The 21,945-nt window shown below is 38.7% G+C and overlaps 1 protein-coding gene across 4 annotated transcripts in view; it reads right to left on the reverse strand.

Moving 5' to 3' along the window:
* LOC128451433 (mucin-17) overlaps nt 1–21,945 on the reverse strand; it is a 36,721-nt gene that overhangs the window by 5,909 nt on the left and 8,867 nt on the right. The window contains exons 15-24 of one of the 4 annotated variants that reach the window (XM_053435281.1): nt 11,991–12,047; nt 11,872–11,907; nt 11,644–11,718; nt 11,278–11,349; nt 10,981–11,037; nt 10,634–10,708; nt 10,236–10,307; nt 9,807–9,914; nt 9,590–9,630; nt 9,159–9,496 (exon numbers count right to left, since the gene is read on the reverse strand). In XM_053435281.1, coding sequence (XP_053291256.1) covers nt 9,404–9,496; nt 9,590–9,630; nt 9,807–9,914; nt 10,236–10,307; nt 10,634–10,708; nt 10,981–11,037; nt 11,278–11,349; nt 11,644–11,718; nt 11,872–11,907; nt 11,991–12,047 — 686 coding nt within the window. In that variant the 3' untranslated portion in view covers nt 9,159–9,403. Of the gene's footprint in view, nt 1–3,935; nt 4,224–4,971; nt 5,260–6,006; nt 6,295–9,158; nt 9,497–9,589; nt 9,631–9,806; nt 9,915–10,235; nt 10,308–10,633; nt 10,709–10,980; nt 11,038–11,277; nt 11,350–11,643; nt 11,719–11,871; nt 11,908–11,990; nt 12,048–16,645; nt 16,923–21,945 lie in introns of those variants that run through there. The other 3 variants (XM_053435267.1, XM_053435272.1, XM_053435289.1) reach the window with 3 other exon arrangements.

The raw sequence follows: 21,945 nt of genomic DNA on the forward strand, positions 1-21,945 counted from the left end.
GGCTGAGTATGCCTTATTTAGGCTAAAGACTAGTTTCTACGAAGGGGGTGAAAAGAATGGCAGACTGTTAGCGAGACAATTGAGACAACAGGATAATTCCAACAACATTCCAATGATTAAGAAGGATAATGGGGTTGTAACCTCATCAAAGGAAATTAATCAGGTTTTTAAAAACTTTTATTAAAATCTTTACACATCCTCCTGCGCACCTAATCAAGAAGACACAGATGTCACTGTGCCAACTCTCCTCCGGGCCCCCGCCTCCCACCCGGTTTGGTCCATTCGTCTTGGGACGTCGAGAGCCGTCCCTTGAGGGGGGGGTTCTGTCACAGTCTGCTCATCTCCTGTCTGCCAGTATTTTTCCACTCACCTGTCTCTGCTCCACTCTGCCAGTCAGCCACACCTCCTCATCAGGCCAACTCTCCACACCTGTTACAGCCCTGGCTGCATTTAAGCCTGCTCCTGTCTCTGCTTCAGTGCCAGATTGTTCTTGTGTCATGCCTGACTTTCCAGCGTTCTTTCCCCGGACTGATCACCTGTTGCCGACCTGGCTGCCTCGTCTCTGCCTTACCTCAGCCTTCTGCCTTCGACCACGAGTTTTGCCTTTTCCCTCCTGGTTACGCTCCTGCTCGGCTCTGTGGCTCCACAGCCCCCCACTGGACCTGTCTACCAGCTAGTCTGCCTGTGCTGCTTTTGGGTCCTCACCATATCCGTGACAACAGAGTCATTTTTCTCAGGTCTTAACCTGCCTACTGTATCTAATGAGCAAAAAGACATGCTGGATGCCCCAATAACAGAGGAAGAGATTAGGGCTACTATCGCATCCATGAAAAAATGGGAAGTCACCTGGTTTGGATGGCTTCCCGATTGAATATTACAAGAAATATATTGATATTTTGGCAGATCCGTCTAATTTCAGACCTGTGAGTCTTCTTGGGGTGGACTGTAAAATGTTGACAAAGACCTTGGCGTCACATTTAGAGAAGACACTACCAGACATTATACATGGAGATCAAGTAGGTTTTATTAAAAAAAGGTCCTCAGCTGATAACATGCGAAGGCTCACACATCTGATGCATTAGAACTGCTCTAATCCGGTACCAGTGGCGGCTTTTTCACTTGAGGCTGAGAAAGCGTTTGACCGGCTGGAGTGGGGGTTCCTCATGTCGACTCTCTTGAAATTTGGGTTGGGTCCTGGTTTTTGTAACTGGGTGAAGATACTTTACTCTAACCCAAGAGCAGCTGTGCTAACAAATGGGCTGATATCTGATCTTTTCTGTCTTTCCAGGGGGACCAGACAGAGATGTGCCCTTTCCCCATTGCTGTTTACTATGGTTCTTGAACCGTTAGCTGTAGCAATCAGAGCTGATGTGAGGATTAAAGGTGTGCAGGCGGGGGGTAGAGAGCACAAACTATTAATGTATGCCGATGATATCTTAGCAGTGTTAGCGGACCCTGGGGACTCCCTGCCAGCGTTACTTGACTGTATCGAGTCATATTCTAGATTATCAGGTTATAAAATAAACTGGCATAAATCTGAATGTATGCCGATATCACATACATGTCATTCTGGGGTTATCACTCCATATGGCTTCAAGTTCCTGCCTTCTGGTATGAAATATCTAGGAATTCAATTAAATCCAAATCTGGATGATATAATGCTCTCAAATATGGAACCGCTCCTCCAGAAAATAAAAATGAACCTGGATAAATGGGGAAAATTGAAGCTCACACTGTGGGGAAAAATTTATGTAATTAAAATAGTGGTTGCACCACAATTCAGTTATGTTTCCATGATGCTATCAGTTAATATAGCGCCACAGCTGTTTAAACAATATGATAGAATTATTAAAGACTTTTTATGGGATAAAAAGAGACCAAGGATTAATATAAAGAAGAGTTGGTCACCTAGGGAAATAGGAGGCATGGGTCTACCTAATGTAAGATTATATAATCTATCATTTGAAATGTCTAGATTGATAAAACATTGCAAGGGGATAGATCAGGAGCTGAGCTGGATCAAAATTGAACGGGAGCTAACTAGCCCATTTGAACCTCTGGATGTTCTCTCGCGTGGTTCAACAACTTCTGGACATAATTGTTTTTCAAACCCAGTGCTGTCTTATTCCAGAACAGTCTGGAGGGAGATTCATAAGATGTATGGTATGTCGCACTTAAGACAACCTTACGCCTCTCTATGGCACAACCCAGCTGTAGGTATTGGGAAGAAATCGGTTTATTGGAATCAATGGCTTGTAAGAGGGATATGCAAAATAAGTGACCTATATTTGGATGGAGTGTTCATGTCGTTTGCTGATATTATGCAAAAATATAATCTGGAATATAAAGGTAATTTTTGGAAATATTTACAAATAAGAGAATGTATCACAAAGGGTAAATTTAGGCTCAACAAGAATACATTAATGGAAGTTCTGGACCTACCTAGGATAACACACAGAGCAGCTACGTTCTACAAGACATTTAATGGTATACGAGAAGACAAGTGTAAAAATCTGAGGATCATTTGGCAGAAAGACCTAGGGTATGATCTGAGTGAGGAAGACTGGTTAAATATTTTATCAAATACAGGGAAACACATGAGAGAGGCCAAGGGGAAGTTTATTCAGTATAAGATAATTCATAGATTTTATTTCACCCCCTCAAAAACTGCACAGAATGGGCTTAATAGTAAATAATTTATATTGGAAATGTCAGAATGATATAGGGACATTTTTACTTGTGATCTGGGGATGTAAACTAGTCTACCCATTTTGGGAGAAAGTACTGGAACATGTGAGTAAATGGCTTGGTGTGGCGGTACCTGTATCACCAAGACTGTGTTTGTTAGGGGATCAAACAGAAATTCCAAATATATCTAAATATGATCGGGTAGTTTTAAAAGTCGGGATGGTCACAGCTGCTCAAAAGATTCTCAGAGTGTGGAAAAGTACAGTTGCCCCAGATGTTAAAAAATGGATGGAAATGATGTCAGAGGTTGCATCTTATGAACGCATGTTGGCTAGAATGAACAATGAAGAGGAAGATTTTAGGAGGGCCTGGGACCGTATTTTTTTGTAGATAGGGCATATGGAAAAATTTGTAGACATGGTGCTGGATGTACATTCTGGTTGTTTCAACAAGAAGAAAAAAAAAGAAAATATCGATTTGCAGGAGGCTTTTGTATATATGGTTGTATGATGGGTATACTGTCTGTTGATGCTGTTATAAATGTTGTTTTTGGAGTTTGATTGTATGTTTTTATATGCATGGATAAATAAAAAACTTTAATGACAAAAAACGGTCAAATTAATAACAGCTCACAATAAACTTTTGATTGAGTGAAAACAGAAGAGCTGACACTACAATGAAAACTAATATAAGGAAACACAAATATTTAATAAGTGGAACTTTGAATATTTAGTTTGTTTCATAATAGAAATACTGACTGAGCGGAGCTGCATATTTTCTTTGGGGTTACTTTTGGAGTTGTACGATTCGAGTGTTCAGTTTCACATCAGCCAAAACGAGTCGTGATGCAGGTTAGAGACGTTTTAAACTTAGCTCTGTTCGGTTTGTCTTTTTTTTTATTGACAGCTTTGACCTCAACCAGTCCCTGAAATGTGATGGACTGAAGTGATGAAGTGAAGATGATGGATCAGTTTCCTTTGTAGACAAATGTGTGGGACAGCGTATTTGTGCAATATTTTTAGCGGGTATCAAATGATTCAGCGTGCACTTTGTGATGTCCCAATTATATACACACAATAATACTATGAATACTGTAATACAAAACATTCCAAATCTAGAACTTGAGAAAGAAAACTTGACTTATCAAAGTGACAAAACTTGAGTTATGGGAAAATAAGTTGTTGAGTGGTTGTTTCTCTTCCCTCACTCATTCACACATAGTAAAAGTAAAAAATAAAGTTACTCACTGTTTATGGTGATGGAGGATATTTTGCTCTGTGGAGACGAAGAATGTCCATTTCCAGACCTTACAGTGTAAAAACATCTGACTTTAACCTCAGCGGGGGAACTCTGACCTGCCATCAGCAGCAGCTCGCTCCCTGACAGTGTCTTCTGACATGAGGACCTTTGGGTTGGTCCTCCCTCAGTGTAGAAATAACACTGAAACACACCAGGTGGACACTGACAGTCCAGTGTGACTGTGTCTGTCTCTGTGATCACTGATGTACTAATTACCAGTTTAGGTGGAAGAAGAGCTGAGAGGGTAAAGAAAAACATTTAGTTATATTAAGCTCTTAGTAGTTACATTAATGTCATAAACTAAATGAAGTAAAGAAATTATATTGTACAAGCAAACTGATTAAAAACGGTCAAATTAATAACGGCTCACAATAAACTTTAGATACAGTTAAAACAGAAGAGTTGACACTAATATTGAAACTAATATAAGGAAACACAAATATTTGATAAGTGGAAACTTTGAATATTTAGTTTGTTTCATAATAGAAATACTGACTGAGCGGAGCTGCATATTTTCTTTGGGGTTACTTTTGGAGTTGTACGATTCGAGTGTTCAGTTTCACATCAGCCTAAAGGAGTCGTGATGCAGGTTAGAGAAGTTTTAAACTTAGCTCTGTTCAGATTGTCTTTTTTTTTTATTGACAGCTTTCACCACAACAAGTCCCTGAAATGTGACGGACTGAAGTGATGAAGTGAAGATGATGGATCAGTTTCCTTTGTAGACAAATGTGTGGCACAGCGTATTTGTGCAATATTTTGAGCAGGTATCACAAGATGCAGTGTGTACTTTGTGATGCACCAATCATATACACTCAACAATATTGTGAATATGAAATACAAAACATTTAAAATCAAGAACCTGACCAAAAGTATTTACTTATCCAACTGACAAAACTTGAGTTGTGGGAAAAGAAGTTGTTCAATGGTTGTTTCTCTTCCCTCACTCATTCACACATAGTAAAGGTAAAAAGTAAAGTAACTCACTCTGTATGGTGATGGAGGATATTTTGCTCTGTGGAGACGAAGAATGTCCATTTCCAGACCTTACAGTGTAAAAACATCTGACTTTAACCTCAGCGGGGGAACTCTGACCTGCCATCAGCAGCAGCTCGCTCCCTGACAGTGTCTTCTGACATGAGGACCTTTGGGTTGGTCCTCCCTCAGTGTAGAAATAACACTGAAACACACCAGTTGGACGCTGACAGTCCATTGTGACTCTGTCTGTCTCTGTGATCACTGATGTACTCACTACCAGTTTAGGTGGAAGAAGAGCTGAGAGGGTAAAGAAAAACATTTAGTTATATTAAGCTCTTAGTAGTTACATTAATGTCATAAACTAAATGAAGTAAAGAAATTATATTGTACAAGCAAACTGATTAAAAACGGTCAAATCAATAACGGCTCACAATAAACTTTAGATACAGTGAAAACAGAAGAGCTGACACTAATATGGAAACTAATATAAGGAATAACAAATATTTGATAAATGGAAACTTTGAATATTAAGTTTGTTTCATAATAGAAATACTGACTGAGCGGAGCTGCATATTTTCTTTGGGGTTACTTTTGGAGTTGTACGATTCGAGTGTTCAGTTTCACATCAGCCTAAAGGAGTCGTGATGCAGGTTAGAGAAGTTTTAAACTTAGCTCTGTTCGGTTTGTCTATTTTTTTATTGACAGCTTTGACCACAACAAGTCCCTGAAATGTGACGGACTGAAGTGATGAAGTGAAGATGATGGATCAGTTTCCTTTGTAGACAAATGTGTGGGACAGCGTATTTGTGAAATATTTGGAGCAGGTATCACAAGATGCAGTGTGTTCTTTGTGATGCACCAATCATATACACTCAACAATATTGTGAATATGAAATACAAAACATTTTAAATCAAGAACCTGACCAAAAGTATTTACTTATCCAACTGACAAAACTTGAGTTATGGGAAAAGAAGTTGATGAATGGTTGTTTCTCTTCCCTCACTCATTCACACATAGTAAAAGTAAAAAGCAAAGTAACTCACTCTGTATGGCGATGGAGGATATTTCACTGTGTGGAGACGAAGAATGTCCATTTCCAGACATTACAGTGTAAAAACATCTCATTTTAACCTCAGTGGGGGAACTCTGACCTGCCAGCAGCAGCAGCTCGCTCCCTGACAGTGTCTTCTGACATGAGGACCTTTGGGGTTGTTCTCCTTCAGTGTAGAAATAACACTGAAAAGGTACAGGTGGACACTGACAGTCCAGTGTGACTGTGTCTGTCTCTGTGATCACTGATGTACTCACTACCAGTTTAGGTGGAAGAAGAGCTGAGAGGGTAAAGAAAAACATTTAGTTATATTAAGCTCTTAGTAGTTACATTAATGTCATGAGGTGAATGAAGTAAAGAAATTATACTGTACAAGCAAACTGATTAAAAACGGTCAAATTAATAACAGCTCACAATAAACTTTAGATACAGTGAAAACAGAAGAGTTGAATGTGAAATGTAAAAGATCAGACTCTGACCTTGAATCTCGTGAAAGGAACCTGCTGGAAATAAAATAGATGCAATAATAAGTGATACTGTAGTCTCAGAAACAAACAGAAACAAAAACTACAATATAATAGCCAACATTGATAATTACAAAATGTCTACCCACTGATGAGAACGACGAACAACACCAGTCCTACCATGACGCAGCTGTTCAGAATGGTTCAGAGATACTTGTGTGTCTGAATACTGAGACTTCACTGACTGAATCTTCATTTTGCAGAACGAGGAAACCACAGCGAGCCTGAGAAGTTAATCAACCACATATACATTAACATCCTGTTTAAATAAGCTGACCTGGTGCATGTGTTTTAATGAGCTGAAAATAAATCACATTAGAGACGAACCTCATAGAAAGATGGAACTTTGTTCTGCATTGTTTTCTTGTTGTTCCCAGATAAACAGATATACAATTTCAGCTCACATACATACATACATACATACATACATACATACATACATACATACATCACCTTTGAACACAACGAGTCCCTGAAAACAGACTGAAGTTTCTGAAGGACAGAAAGAAACCTGAATCCTGTCATCCGTTCCACCCTGAGGTATGTGTGAGACCACACTGAAATAATAAGATCCATTTCATGAAAGACACACAGTTTATACAAATAATCATTAATTGAATATCTTAGTTTGGTTCATCTTATTTTCATAGTTTTGGATTCCCTTTTGTATTAATATGATTGTACTCACCAAGTTAAATTCTGAGAACTGGGAATGCAGCAACATTTCAATAAAAGTTCAAGTCAGATGGATAAAGAGAAATGAGTAATAAGACGGTTATATAGGTAAACTCCTTTGGGTCAGCCTGACTGAAAACTAATTGATGGTATATCTTTCAATTGCCGACTGACTTCACCTTTCACTTTAAGGAATGTTCGTCCTCCAACCTGAAGGTTGGTGGTTGAATAATCTGTCTTCCTCATCTGCATGCTGAAGTGTCCTTGGGCAAGATACTGAACCCCAAAAATGCCAACCATAGATGTTGAATACACCAACAGTAAGTCTCTTTGGATAAAAAGCATCCGCCAAATGACCTGTGATGTAATACTGTTAACTGTGTGTGCGTAACCTGTGAGACCACACTGACACACTCAGGTCCACTGACTGAAAGACACACAGTTTATACAAATAATCCTTAAAGGGATAGTTCACCCAGAAATGTAAATTCACTCCTCTTCTCACCACGATGCCGATGGAGGGGTGGGAGAAGTGTTTGAGTCCACCAAACACTTCTGGAGTCTCAGTGGTAAACAGCGTTCAGTCAGACAACTCACATTCAAATGTTTATTGCAACAGTTGAACATCTTAGTGTTTGGAGTCTAGGCTCCGACTTAGTTATTCCACCCGATGTGATTACATAGATATGATGGGAGTGATGAGCCCGGAACTTACAGGTGGCTGCTGGGCTGTTGGAGGGGCTGAAGCAACTGGCAGCAGCAGAGTTAGCAAAGGGAGTGAGGGGGGATTCTCTCTGCTTAAATAGACAGCCTTACTGTATTATATAATTGTATTAAAGATGATTGTGGAGAGTGAGGTGTGTCGCCTGGTGCATGTGACATGATTGGAGCAGCGCAGCTCGAGTTGACTGTCTGAACCAGCTCCAAGGCCTCGCTCCATTTAGACCAGAATCTAATACAATTGAAGTAACTGGTGACCAAAGCAGAGACGTAACAAAACAACAGAAGTGATACAATACAAAGAAATATTTTACTTAATTTACACTGTGCATTATTTTCTCAAACATTGTGTGTGTTTGTATGTATGTGTTTGTGTGTGTGTGTGTGTGTGTGTGTGTGTAACTAATGTTGCAGGGACATAAACCTGTTTACATGGGCACACTAGGGCCATCTCGTGGACAGATGAAGTATTTCCTCTGAACATAAATCATTCCATGTGAGGGTGAAGACTTAGTCGAAGGTTGAGGTTATGATAAGGTTAGGTGCAATTCTACACTTCATTATTAAACAGTGAACACTGATGTTAACATTAAGGTTTTATTATTTTAATCAACTTAGTTCTCACCAGCTTTGTTTGGGTTTCTGAGAACTGCCAGTAAAAGCAAGCAGCCTACCACAGCTTCTCCACAATCAGCCACAACTACTCACTCACATCAACGTGTTGCTTCTTTGAAATGAGATAAACAAGTGTCTGTTACATTTGATCTGTCTTCTGCTTGTTGTTAAAGACGGTGAAGCAGAACTTAAACCTGACTGCACCTGATAATCACATCCTCTGATCCTGTCACTGTGGACAAAGACAATTCAGCTGTAAAAAAGAAAGTGGACGTTGAGTCTAGAGATGTGACCGTTTACTTCTCAAAACAGTTATATTAAAAATTAAATAAAAAGCCAACAAGATTATGTGAATGAGTGAGGTTTTGAGAAACCTGGATTTGTCAGAAACCAGTTGCATGTATGTATTCATCAATCCATTTTTTTGGTATAGCCCATATTCACACATCACGATTTGCCTCAAAAGGATTAACAAGGTGCAAAATCCTCTGACCCTAATCTAAGGAAGAAAAAAATTATGAACTGAAAGTAATTTAAGGAAAGTCAAACCAAAGACTTCAATTTGTTTATGAAGATCACGGCAGGTGCCTGTTCAGGTAGAACTCAGTAATCAGTAATCAATAAGGTTCAGAGTGACAGCCCTCAACCTCGACCTGCTGCTCCCTCTCTGACAGATGAAGAGACAGCCAGCAGAGACCCTTCAGTTTCCTGTCAGTTTGCAGATTAACACCAGACCACGTACATTACCCACATTATTTTCACTCTGTATTAGATCATAAAATGCTGTATGATAGACAAGGCTAAAATTACACATGGTTTAAAGACAGCTCTGTGGGCAGTCTCCTGTGTCTTCCTCTAAACCGGCTGCAAGGTGCTGTACACAGTGATGTTTGGGGCTGATGCAGACGGCTCCTCGGAGATGGTGTCGTACTTGTGGTAAATGACTGACTAGAAAAGAAAGATACCAACTCTGAGCGCTCTTAGGACATCTATAAACCTCTAGAGCACCATATCTAATACTGTGACTCATGTCTCACTTACTTGTTCATATTGAGGCTCTTGTTTGTTCGGTTTCTCGTTACCTGTGAATGTGTAAGATGACAGAGACATTGAAGTTAGATGTGTCTGATATAGATTTTAAAAGACCTACATTTTCTCTCTGCATGTGGATTGTTTTATTTCAAAATGTCAATAACATACTTCAAGTATGTATGTGTATATTAACTGGAGATAAACAGTAAAAGGACACAGTTCTCACCACTTTTTCTTGTGGTGCAATGAAAGGTCAGTCCCAGTGAGATGAAACCAACAGTGACTCCAAAAGCAGCTGTAACTCCCAGCGCCTTCAGTGTCCAAATCCTCATGTCTGTTTCAGAGGAAACAAGAATCCGTCAAACTCTTGGCACAAAAGCAGGAAGACTGTGTGTACCTTCAGTTTCTACTAGTGCATGTTACACCACTTATGAATATCACAACAGTATTTCTCCACAACTAATGTGAAACGAATAAGTAAAATTGCTAAAGTGGTGAACATGATGAATCCTGGAATTAACAATAACTGTTACTTGAATGCAAAAAATAAAATTAAAGAAATATTAAAGGTATATATTTAAATATTTCCTAAAACATCTGTTCCTGTTAAATAAAGGTTTTCTGTGTGAATCTTTAAGAAAAGGGGTTCTGTCACCTGGTTTCTCTGGCGTTGGCGAAGACGTGCTAACATGTTCCTTAGCGTTCCTCGATGTGGTGACAGTCAGAGCTGTTGAATAAAGAAAATTACACTTCATCATTATGCTTGGAAAAAGGCACAAACATGTGGGATTTTATAACCTTTTGTATGAGGTCTGTCAACTGACAGATCTGTTAAATAAAACGATTACATTAAAAAAATTTAAAAGAACAAATATAGTGAGTGTTTTTGTCATGATAGGTTTATTATCTTCTGATAGACTAAAGTATTTCTTTCAGTGCAGCAGTTACAAGAAAAAATTTATTTCTAGGGACAAACTAAAGTGACAAAAGTGGTGAACATGATGAATCCTGGAACTATTTCATGGAGGAAAATATAAAAAGACGTAGAAATACCTGAAGTTACTTTCCCTGGCGTTCGTAGAGTAGAAATAACATTACCCATAGGGTTCCTTGTACTGACAGTCAGACCTGATGAAGGAAGGAACATACATTTAATTATTAAGGTCCCTATGAGACAAATTGTGATTTGGGAATATGGGCAATGCAAATGCAATATTATTGATTGAATGATTGATTATAATGGTTGAATACAAAGTCACACAATATTTTTAATTTCATTACCTTTTATAGATGTTACAGGAGTTGAAGCAGGAGGTCCTTTTGAATAAAAAAAACTTTTACAACTCTTAACAAAACAAAAATACTGAATATTTTGGGTATGTAAAAACAGAAAGCTTTACCTGAGGTCATAGGAAACTGCGTAGTTTGCATCGTGTGTGACTCGATTTCAACAGATTCTATACAATAAAAGACAAGGACTTATGAATATCACAACAGTATTTCTCCGCAACTAATGTGAAACGAATAAGTAAAATTACTAAAGTGGTGAACATGATGAATCCTGGAATAAGCATAACTGTTTCTTGAAGACAAAAATTGAAATTAAAGAAGTATTAAAGGTAAATAATTCCTAAAACATCTGTTCCTGTTAAATAAAGGCTTTCTGTGTGACTCTTTAAGAAAAGTGATTTTGTCACCTGGTTTCTCTGGCGTTGGCGAAGACGTGCTAACATGTTCCTTAGCGTTCCTCGATGTGGTGACAGTCAGAGCTGTTGAATAAATAAAATTACACTTCATCACTATGCTTTGAAAAAGGCAGAAAATATGCTCTGTCAACTGTCAGACCTGTTAAATAAAAAGATTAAATAAAAATAATTAAAAGAACAAATATAGTGAGTGTTTTTGTCATGGTAGGTTTATTATCTTCTGATAGACTAAAGTATTTCTTTCAGTGCAGCAGTAACAAATGTATTTCTATTGACAAACTAAAGTGACAAAAGGGGTGAACATGATGAATCCTGCAACTGTTTCATGGAGGAAAATATAAAGAGACATGGAAACACCTGATGTTACTTCCCCTGGCGTTCGTAGAGTAGAAATAACATTACCCATAGGGTTCCTTGTACTGACAGTCAGACCTGATGAAGGAAGGAACATACATTTCATTATTAAGGGCCCTATGAGACAAATTGTGATTTGTGAATATGGGCTACACAAATACAATATTATTGATTGATTGATTGATTATAATGGTTGAATACAATGTCAAACAATATTTTTAATTTCATTACCTTTTATAGACGTTACAGGAGTTGAAGCAGGAGGTCCTTTTGAATAAAAAAAACTTTTACAACTCTTAACAAAACAAAAATACTGAATATTTTGGGTATGTAAAAACAGAATGCTTTACCTGAGGTCATAGGAAACTGTGTAGTTTGCATCGTGTGTGACTCGATTTCAACAGATTCTATACAATAAAAGACAAGGATCAGTTTCATTTGTAGACAAACGTGTGGGAGAGCATATTTGTGCATTACCTTGATCAGGCATCAAAATATGCAGTGTGTACATTAAGATGTCCCAATCATATACACACAATAATACTATGAATACTGTAATACATTAAAATTCAAAATCTAGAGTCTGAGAAAGAATACTTGACGTATCAAAGTGACAAAACATGAGTTATGGGAAAAGAAGTTGTTGAATGGTTGTTTCTCATCCCTCACTCATTCACACACAATAAAACTAAAAGTAAAGTAACTCACTCTGTATGGTGATGGAGGATATTTCACTGTGTGGAGACGGACGATCTACATCTCCAGACCTTACAGTGAAAAAACATCTCACTTTAACCTCAGCGGGGGAACTCTGACCTGCCATCAGCCGCAGCCTGCTCCCTGACAGTGTCTTCTGACATGAGGACATTTGGGTTGGTCCTCCCTCAGTGTAGAAATAACACTTAGACATATTAGTTGGACACTGACAGTCCAGTGTGACTGTGTCTGTCTCTGTGATCACTGATGTACTCACTACCAGTTTAGGTGGAAGAGGAGCTGAGAGGGTAAAGAAAAAACATTTAGTTATATTAAGCTCTTAGTAGTTACATTAATGTCATAAACTAAATGAAGTAAAGAAATTATATTGTACAAGCAAACTGATTAAAAACGGTCAAATTAATAACGGCTCACAATAAACTTTAGATACAGTGAAAACAGAAGAGCTGACACTAATATGGAAACTAATATAAGGAAACACTAATATTTGATAAGTGGAAGCTTTGAATGTTTGGTTTGTTTCATAATAGAAATACTGACTGAGCGGAGCTGCATATTTTCTTTGGGGTTACTTTTGGAGTTGTACTACTCGAGTGTTCAGTTTCACATCAGCCTAAAGGAGTCGTGATGTAGGTTAGAGAAGTTTTAAACTTAGCTCTGTTTGGTTTGTCTTTTTTTTTCTTTACATCTTAGAACACAAAAAGTCCCTGAAATGTGACGGACTGAAGTGATGAAGTGTAGATGATGGATCAGTTTCCTTTGTAGACAAATGTTTGGGACAGCGTATTTGTGCAATGTTTTGAGCAGGTATCACAAGATGCAGTGTGTACTTTGTGATGCACCAATCATATACACACAATAATACTATGTATGCTGTAATACAAAACATTCAAAATCTAGAACCTGAGAAAGAAAACTTTACTTATCAAAGTGAGAAAAACTTGAGTTATGGGAAAACAATTAGTTGAATGGTTGTTTCTCTCCCCTCACTTCTTCACACACAGTAAAAGCAATAGTAAAGTAACTCACTGTTTATGGTGATGGAGGATATTTCACTGTGTGTAGACGGAGGATGATTTTCTCCATCCTTTACAGTGTAAAAACATCTCACTTTAACCTCAGCGGGGGAACTCTGACCTGCCATCAGCAGCAGCTCGCTCCCTGACAGTGTCTTCTGACATGAGGACATTTTGGTTGGTCCTCCCTCAGTGTAGAAATAACACTGAAACACACCAGTTGGACACTGACAGTCCAGTGTGACTGTGTCTGTCTCTGTGATCACAGGTTTACTCACTACCAGTTTAGGTGGAAGAAGAGCTGAGAGGGTAAAGCAAAACATTTAGTTATATTAAGCTCTTAGTAGTTACATTAATGTCATGAAGTAAATGAAGTAAAGAAATTATATTGTACAAGCAAACTGATTGAAAACGGTCAATTAATAACAGCTCACAATAAACTTTAGATACAGTGAAAACAGAAGAGCTGAACGTGAAATGTAAAAGATCAGACTCTGACCTTGAATCTCATGAAAAGAACCTGCTGGAAATAAAATAGATGCAATAATAAGTGATACTGTAGTCTCATAAACAAACAGAAACAAAAAGTACAATATAATAGCCAACATTGATAATTACAAAATGTCTACCCACTGATGAGAACGACGAAACAACACCAGTCCTACCATGACGAAGCTGTCCAGAATGGTTCAGAGATACTTGTGTGTCTGAATACTGAGACTTCACTGACTGAATTTTCATCGTGCAGAAAGAAGAAACCACAACGACCATGTAAATTACACACTTCTTAGCTGTTTGACTTATTTAAAGGTTCAGTGTGTAGAGTTTAGTGACATCTAGTGGTGAAGTCTCCAGTTGCAGCAGATTACCCCTCACATCAACCTCCCCTTTAAAGCAAGAGAACCTGTGGGATCCTTCAGCTCCGATAAAAACTCCAAAGGTGTTTAGATTGTCCAGTTTGGACTACTGTAAAAAATATGACAGCTTCTGTAGAGAGGACCTGCTCCCTGTAAATATGAAATATTAAAATATAAAGGGCCCATTCTAGGGAAAAAAACAACAATTCATACAATTTAGATGAGAGACACTAGTGAAAACATCACAAAGGTAATTTTAGTTAAATTTCAGCCAACAGATCCCTTTCACCTAAATGTTACACACGGAACCTTTGAAACCATTCACACGTGTACGTAGTGTTTCACAAAGTTCAGTTTTCTTTGACCCACATTCAGCTCAGTGGTCTCTTGGTAAAACCATGATGGTTCCATGTGACACAGAGTACCCTGCTTTTGTCTCTGAACGCACCATCAAAGAAACAACAGGCAACATCGACTGTTAGGGCTGCATCAGGTACTGCTGCAGGCCATTTCAGATTATTGACTCAAATATCAACAATCAATTCCTTGATATCCATCCATATTAAACCGTGTGTGTGTATGTGTGTGTGTGTGTGTGTGTGTGTGTGTGTGTGTGTGTGTGTGTGTGTGTGTGTGTGTGTGTGTGTCTGTGTCTGTGTTTGTCTGTGTCTGTGTGTGTCTGTGTTTGTTGCTGCAGGTCTTTTTAGATTCAGCAGATTCCCAGCAGCAACCTCTTCATGGTTGTTGTGGACAATAAGTGTGACTGCAGCAGTTCTCCTCCAGTAACCATGGATCCAATCCTGATCATGTATATCCTTTCTAAAGGAAACACTAATATTAGATAAGTGGAAGCGTTGAATATTTAGTTTGTTTTATGATAGAAATACTGACTGAGCAGAGCTGCATATTTTGTTTGGGGTTATTTTTAGAGTTGTACGATTCGAGTGTTCAGTTTCACATCAGCCTAAAGGAGTCGTGATGCAGGTTAGAGAAGATTTAAACTTAGCTCTGTTCGGTTTGTCTTTTTTTTTATCGACAGCTTTGACCTCAACCAGTCCCTGAAATGTGACGGACTGAAGTGATGAAGTGAAGATGATGGATCAGTTTCCTTTGTAGACAAATGTGTTGGACAGCCAATTTGTGCAATATTTTTAGCAGGTATCAAATGATTCAGCGTGCACTCCGTGGTTACCCTAATCATATACACACAATAATACTATGAATACTGTAATACAAAACATTCCAAATCTAGAACTTGAGAAAGAAAACTTTACTTATCAAAGTGACAAAACTTGAGTTATGGGAAAATAAGTTGTTGAATGGTTGTTTCTCTTCCCTCACTCATTCACACATAGTAAAAGCAAAAGTAAAATAACTCACTGTGTATGGTGATGGAGGATATTTCAATGTGTGGAGATGGACGATGATGATCTCCATTCTTTACAGTGTAAAAACATCTCACTTTAACCTCAGCGGGGGAACTCTGACCTGCCATCAGCAGCAGCTCGCTCCCTGACAGTGTCTTCTGACATGAGGACATTTGGGTTGGTCCTCCCTCAGTGTAGAAATAACACTGAAACACACCAGGTGGACACTGACAGTCCAGTGTGACTGTGTCTGTCTCTGTGATCACTGATGTGCTCACTAACAGTTTAGCTGGAAGAAGAGCTGAGAGGGTAAAGAAAAACATTTAGTTGTATTAAGCTCTTAGTAGTTACATTACTGTCATAAACTAAATGAAGTAAAGAAATTATATTGTACAAGCAAACTGATTAAAAATGGTCAAATTAATAACGGCTCACAATAAACTTTAGATACAGTGAAAACAGAAGAGCTGACACTAATATGGAAACTAATATAAGGAAACACAAATATTTGATAAGTGGAAACTTTGAATATTTAGTTTGTTTCATAATAGAAATACTGACTGAGCGGAGCTGCATATTTTCTTTGGGGTTACTTTTGGAGTTGTACGATTCGAGTGTTCAGTTTCACATCAGCCAAAACGAGTCGTGATGCAGGTTAGAGAAGTTTTAAACTTAGCTCTGTTCGGATTGTCTGTTTTTTTATTGACAGCTTTGACCTCAACCAGTCCCTGAAATGTGACGGACTGAAGTGATGAAGTGAAGATGATGGATCAGTTTCCTTTGTAGACAAATGTGTGGGACAGCGTATTTGTGAAATATTTGGAGCAGGTATCACAAGATGCAGTGTGTACTTTGTGATGCACCAATCATATACACTCAACAATATTGTGAATATGAAATACAAAACATTTTAAATCAAGAACCTGACCAAAAGTATTTACTTATCCAACTGACAAAACTTGAGTTATGGGAAAAGAAGTTGATGAATGGTTGTTTCTCTTCCCTCACTCATTCACACATAGTAAAAGTAAAAAGCAAAGTAACTCACTCTGTATGGCGATGGAGGATATTTCACTGTGTGGAGACGAAGAATGTCCATTTCCAGACATTACAGTGTAAAAACATCTCATTTTAACCTCAGTGGGGGAACTCTGACCTGCCAGCAGCAGCAGCTCGCTCCCTGACAGTGTCTTCTGACATGAGGACATTTGGGTTGGTCCTCCCTCAGTGTAGAAATAACACTGAAACACACCAGGTGGACACTGACAGTCCAGTGTGACTGTGTCTGTCTCTGTGATCACTGATGTGCTCACTAACAGTTTAGCTGGAAGAAGAGCTGAGAGGGTAAAGAAAAACATTTAGTTGTATTAAGCTCTTAGTAGTTACATTACTGTCATAAACTAAATGAAGTAAAGAAATTATATTGTACAAGCAAACTGATTAAAAATGGTCAAATTAATAACGGCTCACAATAAACTTTAGATACAGTGAAAACAGAAGAGCTGACACTAATATGGAAACTAATATAAGGAAACACAAATATTTGATAAGTGGAAACTTTGAATATTTAGTTTGTTTCATAATAGAAATACTGACTGAGCGGAGCTGCATATTTTCTTTGGGGTTACTTTTGGAGTTGTACGATTCGAGTGTTCAGTTTCACATCAGCCAAAACGAGTCGTGATGCAGGTTAGAGAAGTTTTAAACTTAGCTCTGTTCGGATTGTCTGTTTTTTTATTGACAGCTTTGACCTCAACCAGTCCCTGAAATGTGACGGACTGAAGTGATGAAGTGAAGATGATGGATCAGTTTCCTTTGTAGACAAATGTGTGGGACAGCGTATTTGTGAAATATTTGGAGCAGGTATCACAAGATGCAGTGTGTACTTTGTGATGCACCAATCATATACACTCAACAATATTGTGAATATGAAATACAAAACATTTTAAATCAAGAACCTGACCAAAAGTATTTACTTATCCAACTGACAAAACTTGAGTTATGGGAAAAGAAGTTGATGAATGGTTGTTTCTCTTCCCTCACTCATTCACACATAGTAAAAGTAAAACGTAAAGTAACTCACTCTGTATGGTGATGGAGGATATTTCACTGTGTGGAGACGAAGAATGTCCATTTCCAGACATTACAGTGTAAAAACATCTCATTTTAACCTCAGTGGGGGAACTCTGACCTGCCATCAGCAGCAGCTCGCTCCCTGACAGTGTCTTCTGACATGAGGACCTTTGGGGTTGTCCCCCTTCAGTGTAGAAATAACACTGAAAAGGTAAATGTGGACACTGACAGTCCAGTGTGATTGTGTCTGTCTCTGTGATCACAGGTTTACTCACTACCAGTTTAGGTGGAAGAAGAGCTGAGAGGGTAAAGAAAAACATTTAGTTATATTAAGCTCTTAGTAGTTACATTAATGTCATAAAGTAAATGAAGTAAAGAAATTATACTTTACAAGCAAACTGATTAAAAACGGTCAAATTAATAACGGCTCACAATAAACTTTAGATACAGTGAAAACAGACGAGCTGAACGTGAAATGTAAAAGATCAGACTCTGACCTTGAATCGTGTGAAAGGAATCTGCTGGAAATAAAATAGATGCAATAATAAGTGATACTGTAGTCTCAGAAACAAACAGAAACAAAAAGTACAATATAATAGCCAACATTGATAATTACAAAATGTCTACCCACTGATGAGAACGACGAACAACACCAGCCCTACCATGACGAAGCTGTCCAGAATGGTTCAGAGATACTTGTGTGTCTGAATACTGAGACTTCACTGACTGAATTTTCATCGTGCAGAAAGAAGAAACCACAACGACCATGTAAGTTACACACTTCTTCGCTGCGTGACTTATTTAAAGGTTCAGTGTGTAGAGTTTAGTGACATCTAGTGGTGAAGTCTCCAGTTGCAGCTGATTTCCCCTCACCTCACCCTCCCCTGCAAAGCAAGAGAACCTGTGGGAGTCTTCAGCTCTGATAAAAACTCCAAAAGTGTTTAGATTGTCCAGTTAGGACTACTGTAAAAAAAATATGACAGCCTGTGTAGAGAGGACCTGCTCCCTGTAAATATGAAATATAAAAAAATATAAAGGAACCATTCTAGGGAAGAAAACAACAATTCATACAATTTAGATGAGACACACTAGTGCAAACATCACAAAGGTAATTTTAGTTAAATTTCTGCCAACAGATCCCTTTCACCTAAATTTTACACCCTGAACCTTTAAAACCATTCACACGTGTACGTAGTGTTTCACAAAGTTCAGTTTTCTTTGACCCACATTCAGCTCAGTGGTCTCTTGGTAAAACCATGATGGTTCCATGTGACACAGAGTACCCTGCTTTTGTCTCTGAACGCACCATCAAAGAAACAACAGGCAACATCGACTGTGAGGGCTGCATCAGGTACTGCTGCAGGCCATTTCAGATTATTGACTGAAATATCAACAATCAATTCCTTGATATCCATCCATATTAAACCGTGTGTGTGTGTGTGTGTGTGTGTGTGTGTGTGTGTGTGTGTGTGTGTGTGTGTGTCTGTGTTTGTTGCTGCAGGTCTTTTGTCGTATAGCAGATTCCCAGCAGCAACCTCTTCATGGTTGTTGTGGACAATAAGTGTGACTGCAGCAGTTCTCTTCCAGTAACCATGGATCCCATCTAAATCTTGTATATCCTTTCTAAATAATGGATATACTGACTGAGCAGAGCTGCATTTTTTCTTTGGGGTTATTTTTGGAGTTCTACGACTCGATTGTTCAGTGTCACATCAGCCTGAAGGAGTCGTGATGCAGGTTAGAGAAGTTTTAAACTTGTCTCTGTTCGGGTTTTTTTAAACACCTTTGAGCACAACGAGTCCCTGAAATGTGACAAACTGAAGTTTCAGAAGGACAGAAAGAAACCTGAATCCTGCAATCCGTTCCACCATGAGGTATGACAACATACCTGCATACTGTTTCCTGTGTGTGTGTACTTTTGTATGTGTGAGAACACATTGAAATAATCAGATCCCCTGAATGAGAAACACACAGTTCATACAAACAATCCTTAAAGGTATAGTTCACCCAGAAATGTAAATTCACTCCTCTTCTCACCACGATGCCGATGGAGGGGTGGGAGAAGTGTTTGAGTCCACGAAACAGTTCTGGAGTCTCAGGGGTAAACAGCGTTCAGTCAGACAACTCACGGTCAAATGTTTATTGCAACAGTTGAAGATCTTAGTGTTTGGAGTCAAAGCGTAGTCATTCCCCCATATGATTACATAGATATGATGGGAGTGATGAATCCCCCCCCCCCCTCGCGGAGCTTACAGGTGGATGCTGTGCTTGTGGAGGGGCTGAATCAATTGGCAGCAATACTGACACAGCAGCAGAGCAAGCAAAGGGAGTGAGGGGGGATTTTCTCTGCTTAAATAGACAGCCTTATTGTTTAATATAATTGTATTAGATATGATTGTGGAGAGTGAGGTGTATCGCCTGGTGCATGTGACATGATTGGAGCAGCGCAGCTGGAGTTGTCTGCCTGAACCAGCTCCAAGGCCTCGCTCCATTTAGAGCAGAATCCAATCAAATCTAAGTAACTGGTGACCAAAGCAGAGACGTAACAAAACAACAGAAATGATACAATACAAAAACAAAGAAATATTTTACTTCATTTACACTGGGCGTTATTTTCTCAAACATTGTGAGTGTTTGTGTGTATATGTGTGTGTGTGTTACTAATGTTGCAGGGACATGAACCTGTTTACATGGGCACAGCAGGGCCATCTCGTGGACAGATGAAGTATTTCCTCTGATCGTAAATCATTCCATGTTTAGTGAAGACTTAGTCGAAGGTTGAGGTTATGATAAGGTTAGGTGCCATTCTACACTTCATTATTAAACAGTGAAACCCTGATGTAAACATTAAGGTTTTATTATTTTGTGATCAACTTACTTCTCACCAGCTTTGTTTGGGTTTCTGAGAACTGCCAGTAAAAGCAAGCAGACAACCACAGCTTCTCCACAACCAGCCACAACTACTCACTCACATCAACGTGTTGCTTCTTTGAAATGAGATAAACAAGTGTCTGTTACATTTGATCTGTCTTCTGCTTGTTGTTACAGACGGTGAAGCAGAACTTAAACCTGACTGCACCTGATAATCACATCCTCTGATCCTGTCACTGTGGACAAAGACAATTAAGCTGTAAAAAATAAAGTGGACGTTGAGTCTAGAGATATGACCGTTTACTTCTCAAAACAGTTATATTAAAAATGAAACAAAAAGCCAACAAGAATATGTGAATGAGTGAGGTTTTGAGAAACCTGGATGTGCCAGAAACCAGTTGCATGTATGTGTTCATCAATCAAACTTTATTTGTATAGAACATATTCACACATCACAATTTGCCTCAAAAGGATTAACAAGGTGCAAAATCCTCTGACCTTAATCTAAGGAAGAAAAAAATTATGAACTGAAAGTAATTTAAGGAAAGTCAAATCAAAGACTTCAATTTGTTTATGAAGATCACAGCTGTAATCAGTAATCAATAAGGTTCAGAGTGACAGCCCTCAACCTCGACCTGCTGCTCCCTCTCTGACAGATAAAGAGACAGCCAGCAGAGACCATGCAGTTTCCTGTCAGTTTGCAGATTAACACCAGACCACGTACATTACCCACATTATTTTCACTCTGTATTAGATCATAAAATGCTGTATGATAGGCAAGGCTAAAATTATACATGGTTTAAAGACAGATCTGTGGGCAGTCTCCTGTGTCTTCCTCTAAACCGGCTGCAAGGTGCTGTACACCATGTCGGTTGGGGCTGATGCAGGCGGCTCCTCGGAGATGGTGTCGTACTTGTGGTAAATGACTGACTAGAAAAGAAAGATACCAAGTCTGAGTGCTCTTAGGACATCTATAAACCTCTACAGCACCATATCTAATACTGTGCCTCATGTCTCACTTACTTGTTCATTTTTAGGCTCTTGTTTGTTCGGTTTCTCGTTACCTGTGAATGTGTAAGATGACAGAGACATTGAAGTTAGATGTGTCTGATATAGATTTTAAAAGACCTAAATTTTCTCTCTGCATGTGGATTGTTTTATATCAAAATGTCAATAACATACTTCAAGTATGTATGTGTATATTAACTGGAGATAAACAGTAAAAGGACACAGTTCTCACCACTTTTTCTTGTGGTGCAATGAAAGGTCAGTCCAAGTGAGATGAAACCCACAGTGACTCCAAAAGCAGCTGTAACTCCCAGCGCCTTCAGTGTCCACATCCTCATGTCTGTTTCAGAGGAAACAAGAATCCGTCAAACTCTTGGCACAAAAGCAGGAAGACTG

Source organism: Pleuronectes platessa, chromosome 2, assembly GCF_947347685.1.
Source record: "Pleuronectes platessa chromosome 2, fPlePla1.1, whole genome shotgun sequence".
Classification (NCBI taxonomy): domain Eukaryota; kingdom Metazoa; phylum Chordata; class Actinopteri; order Pleuronectiformes; family Pleuronectidae; genus Pleuronectes; species Pleuronectes platessa.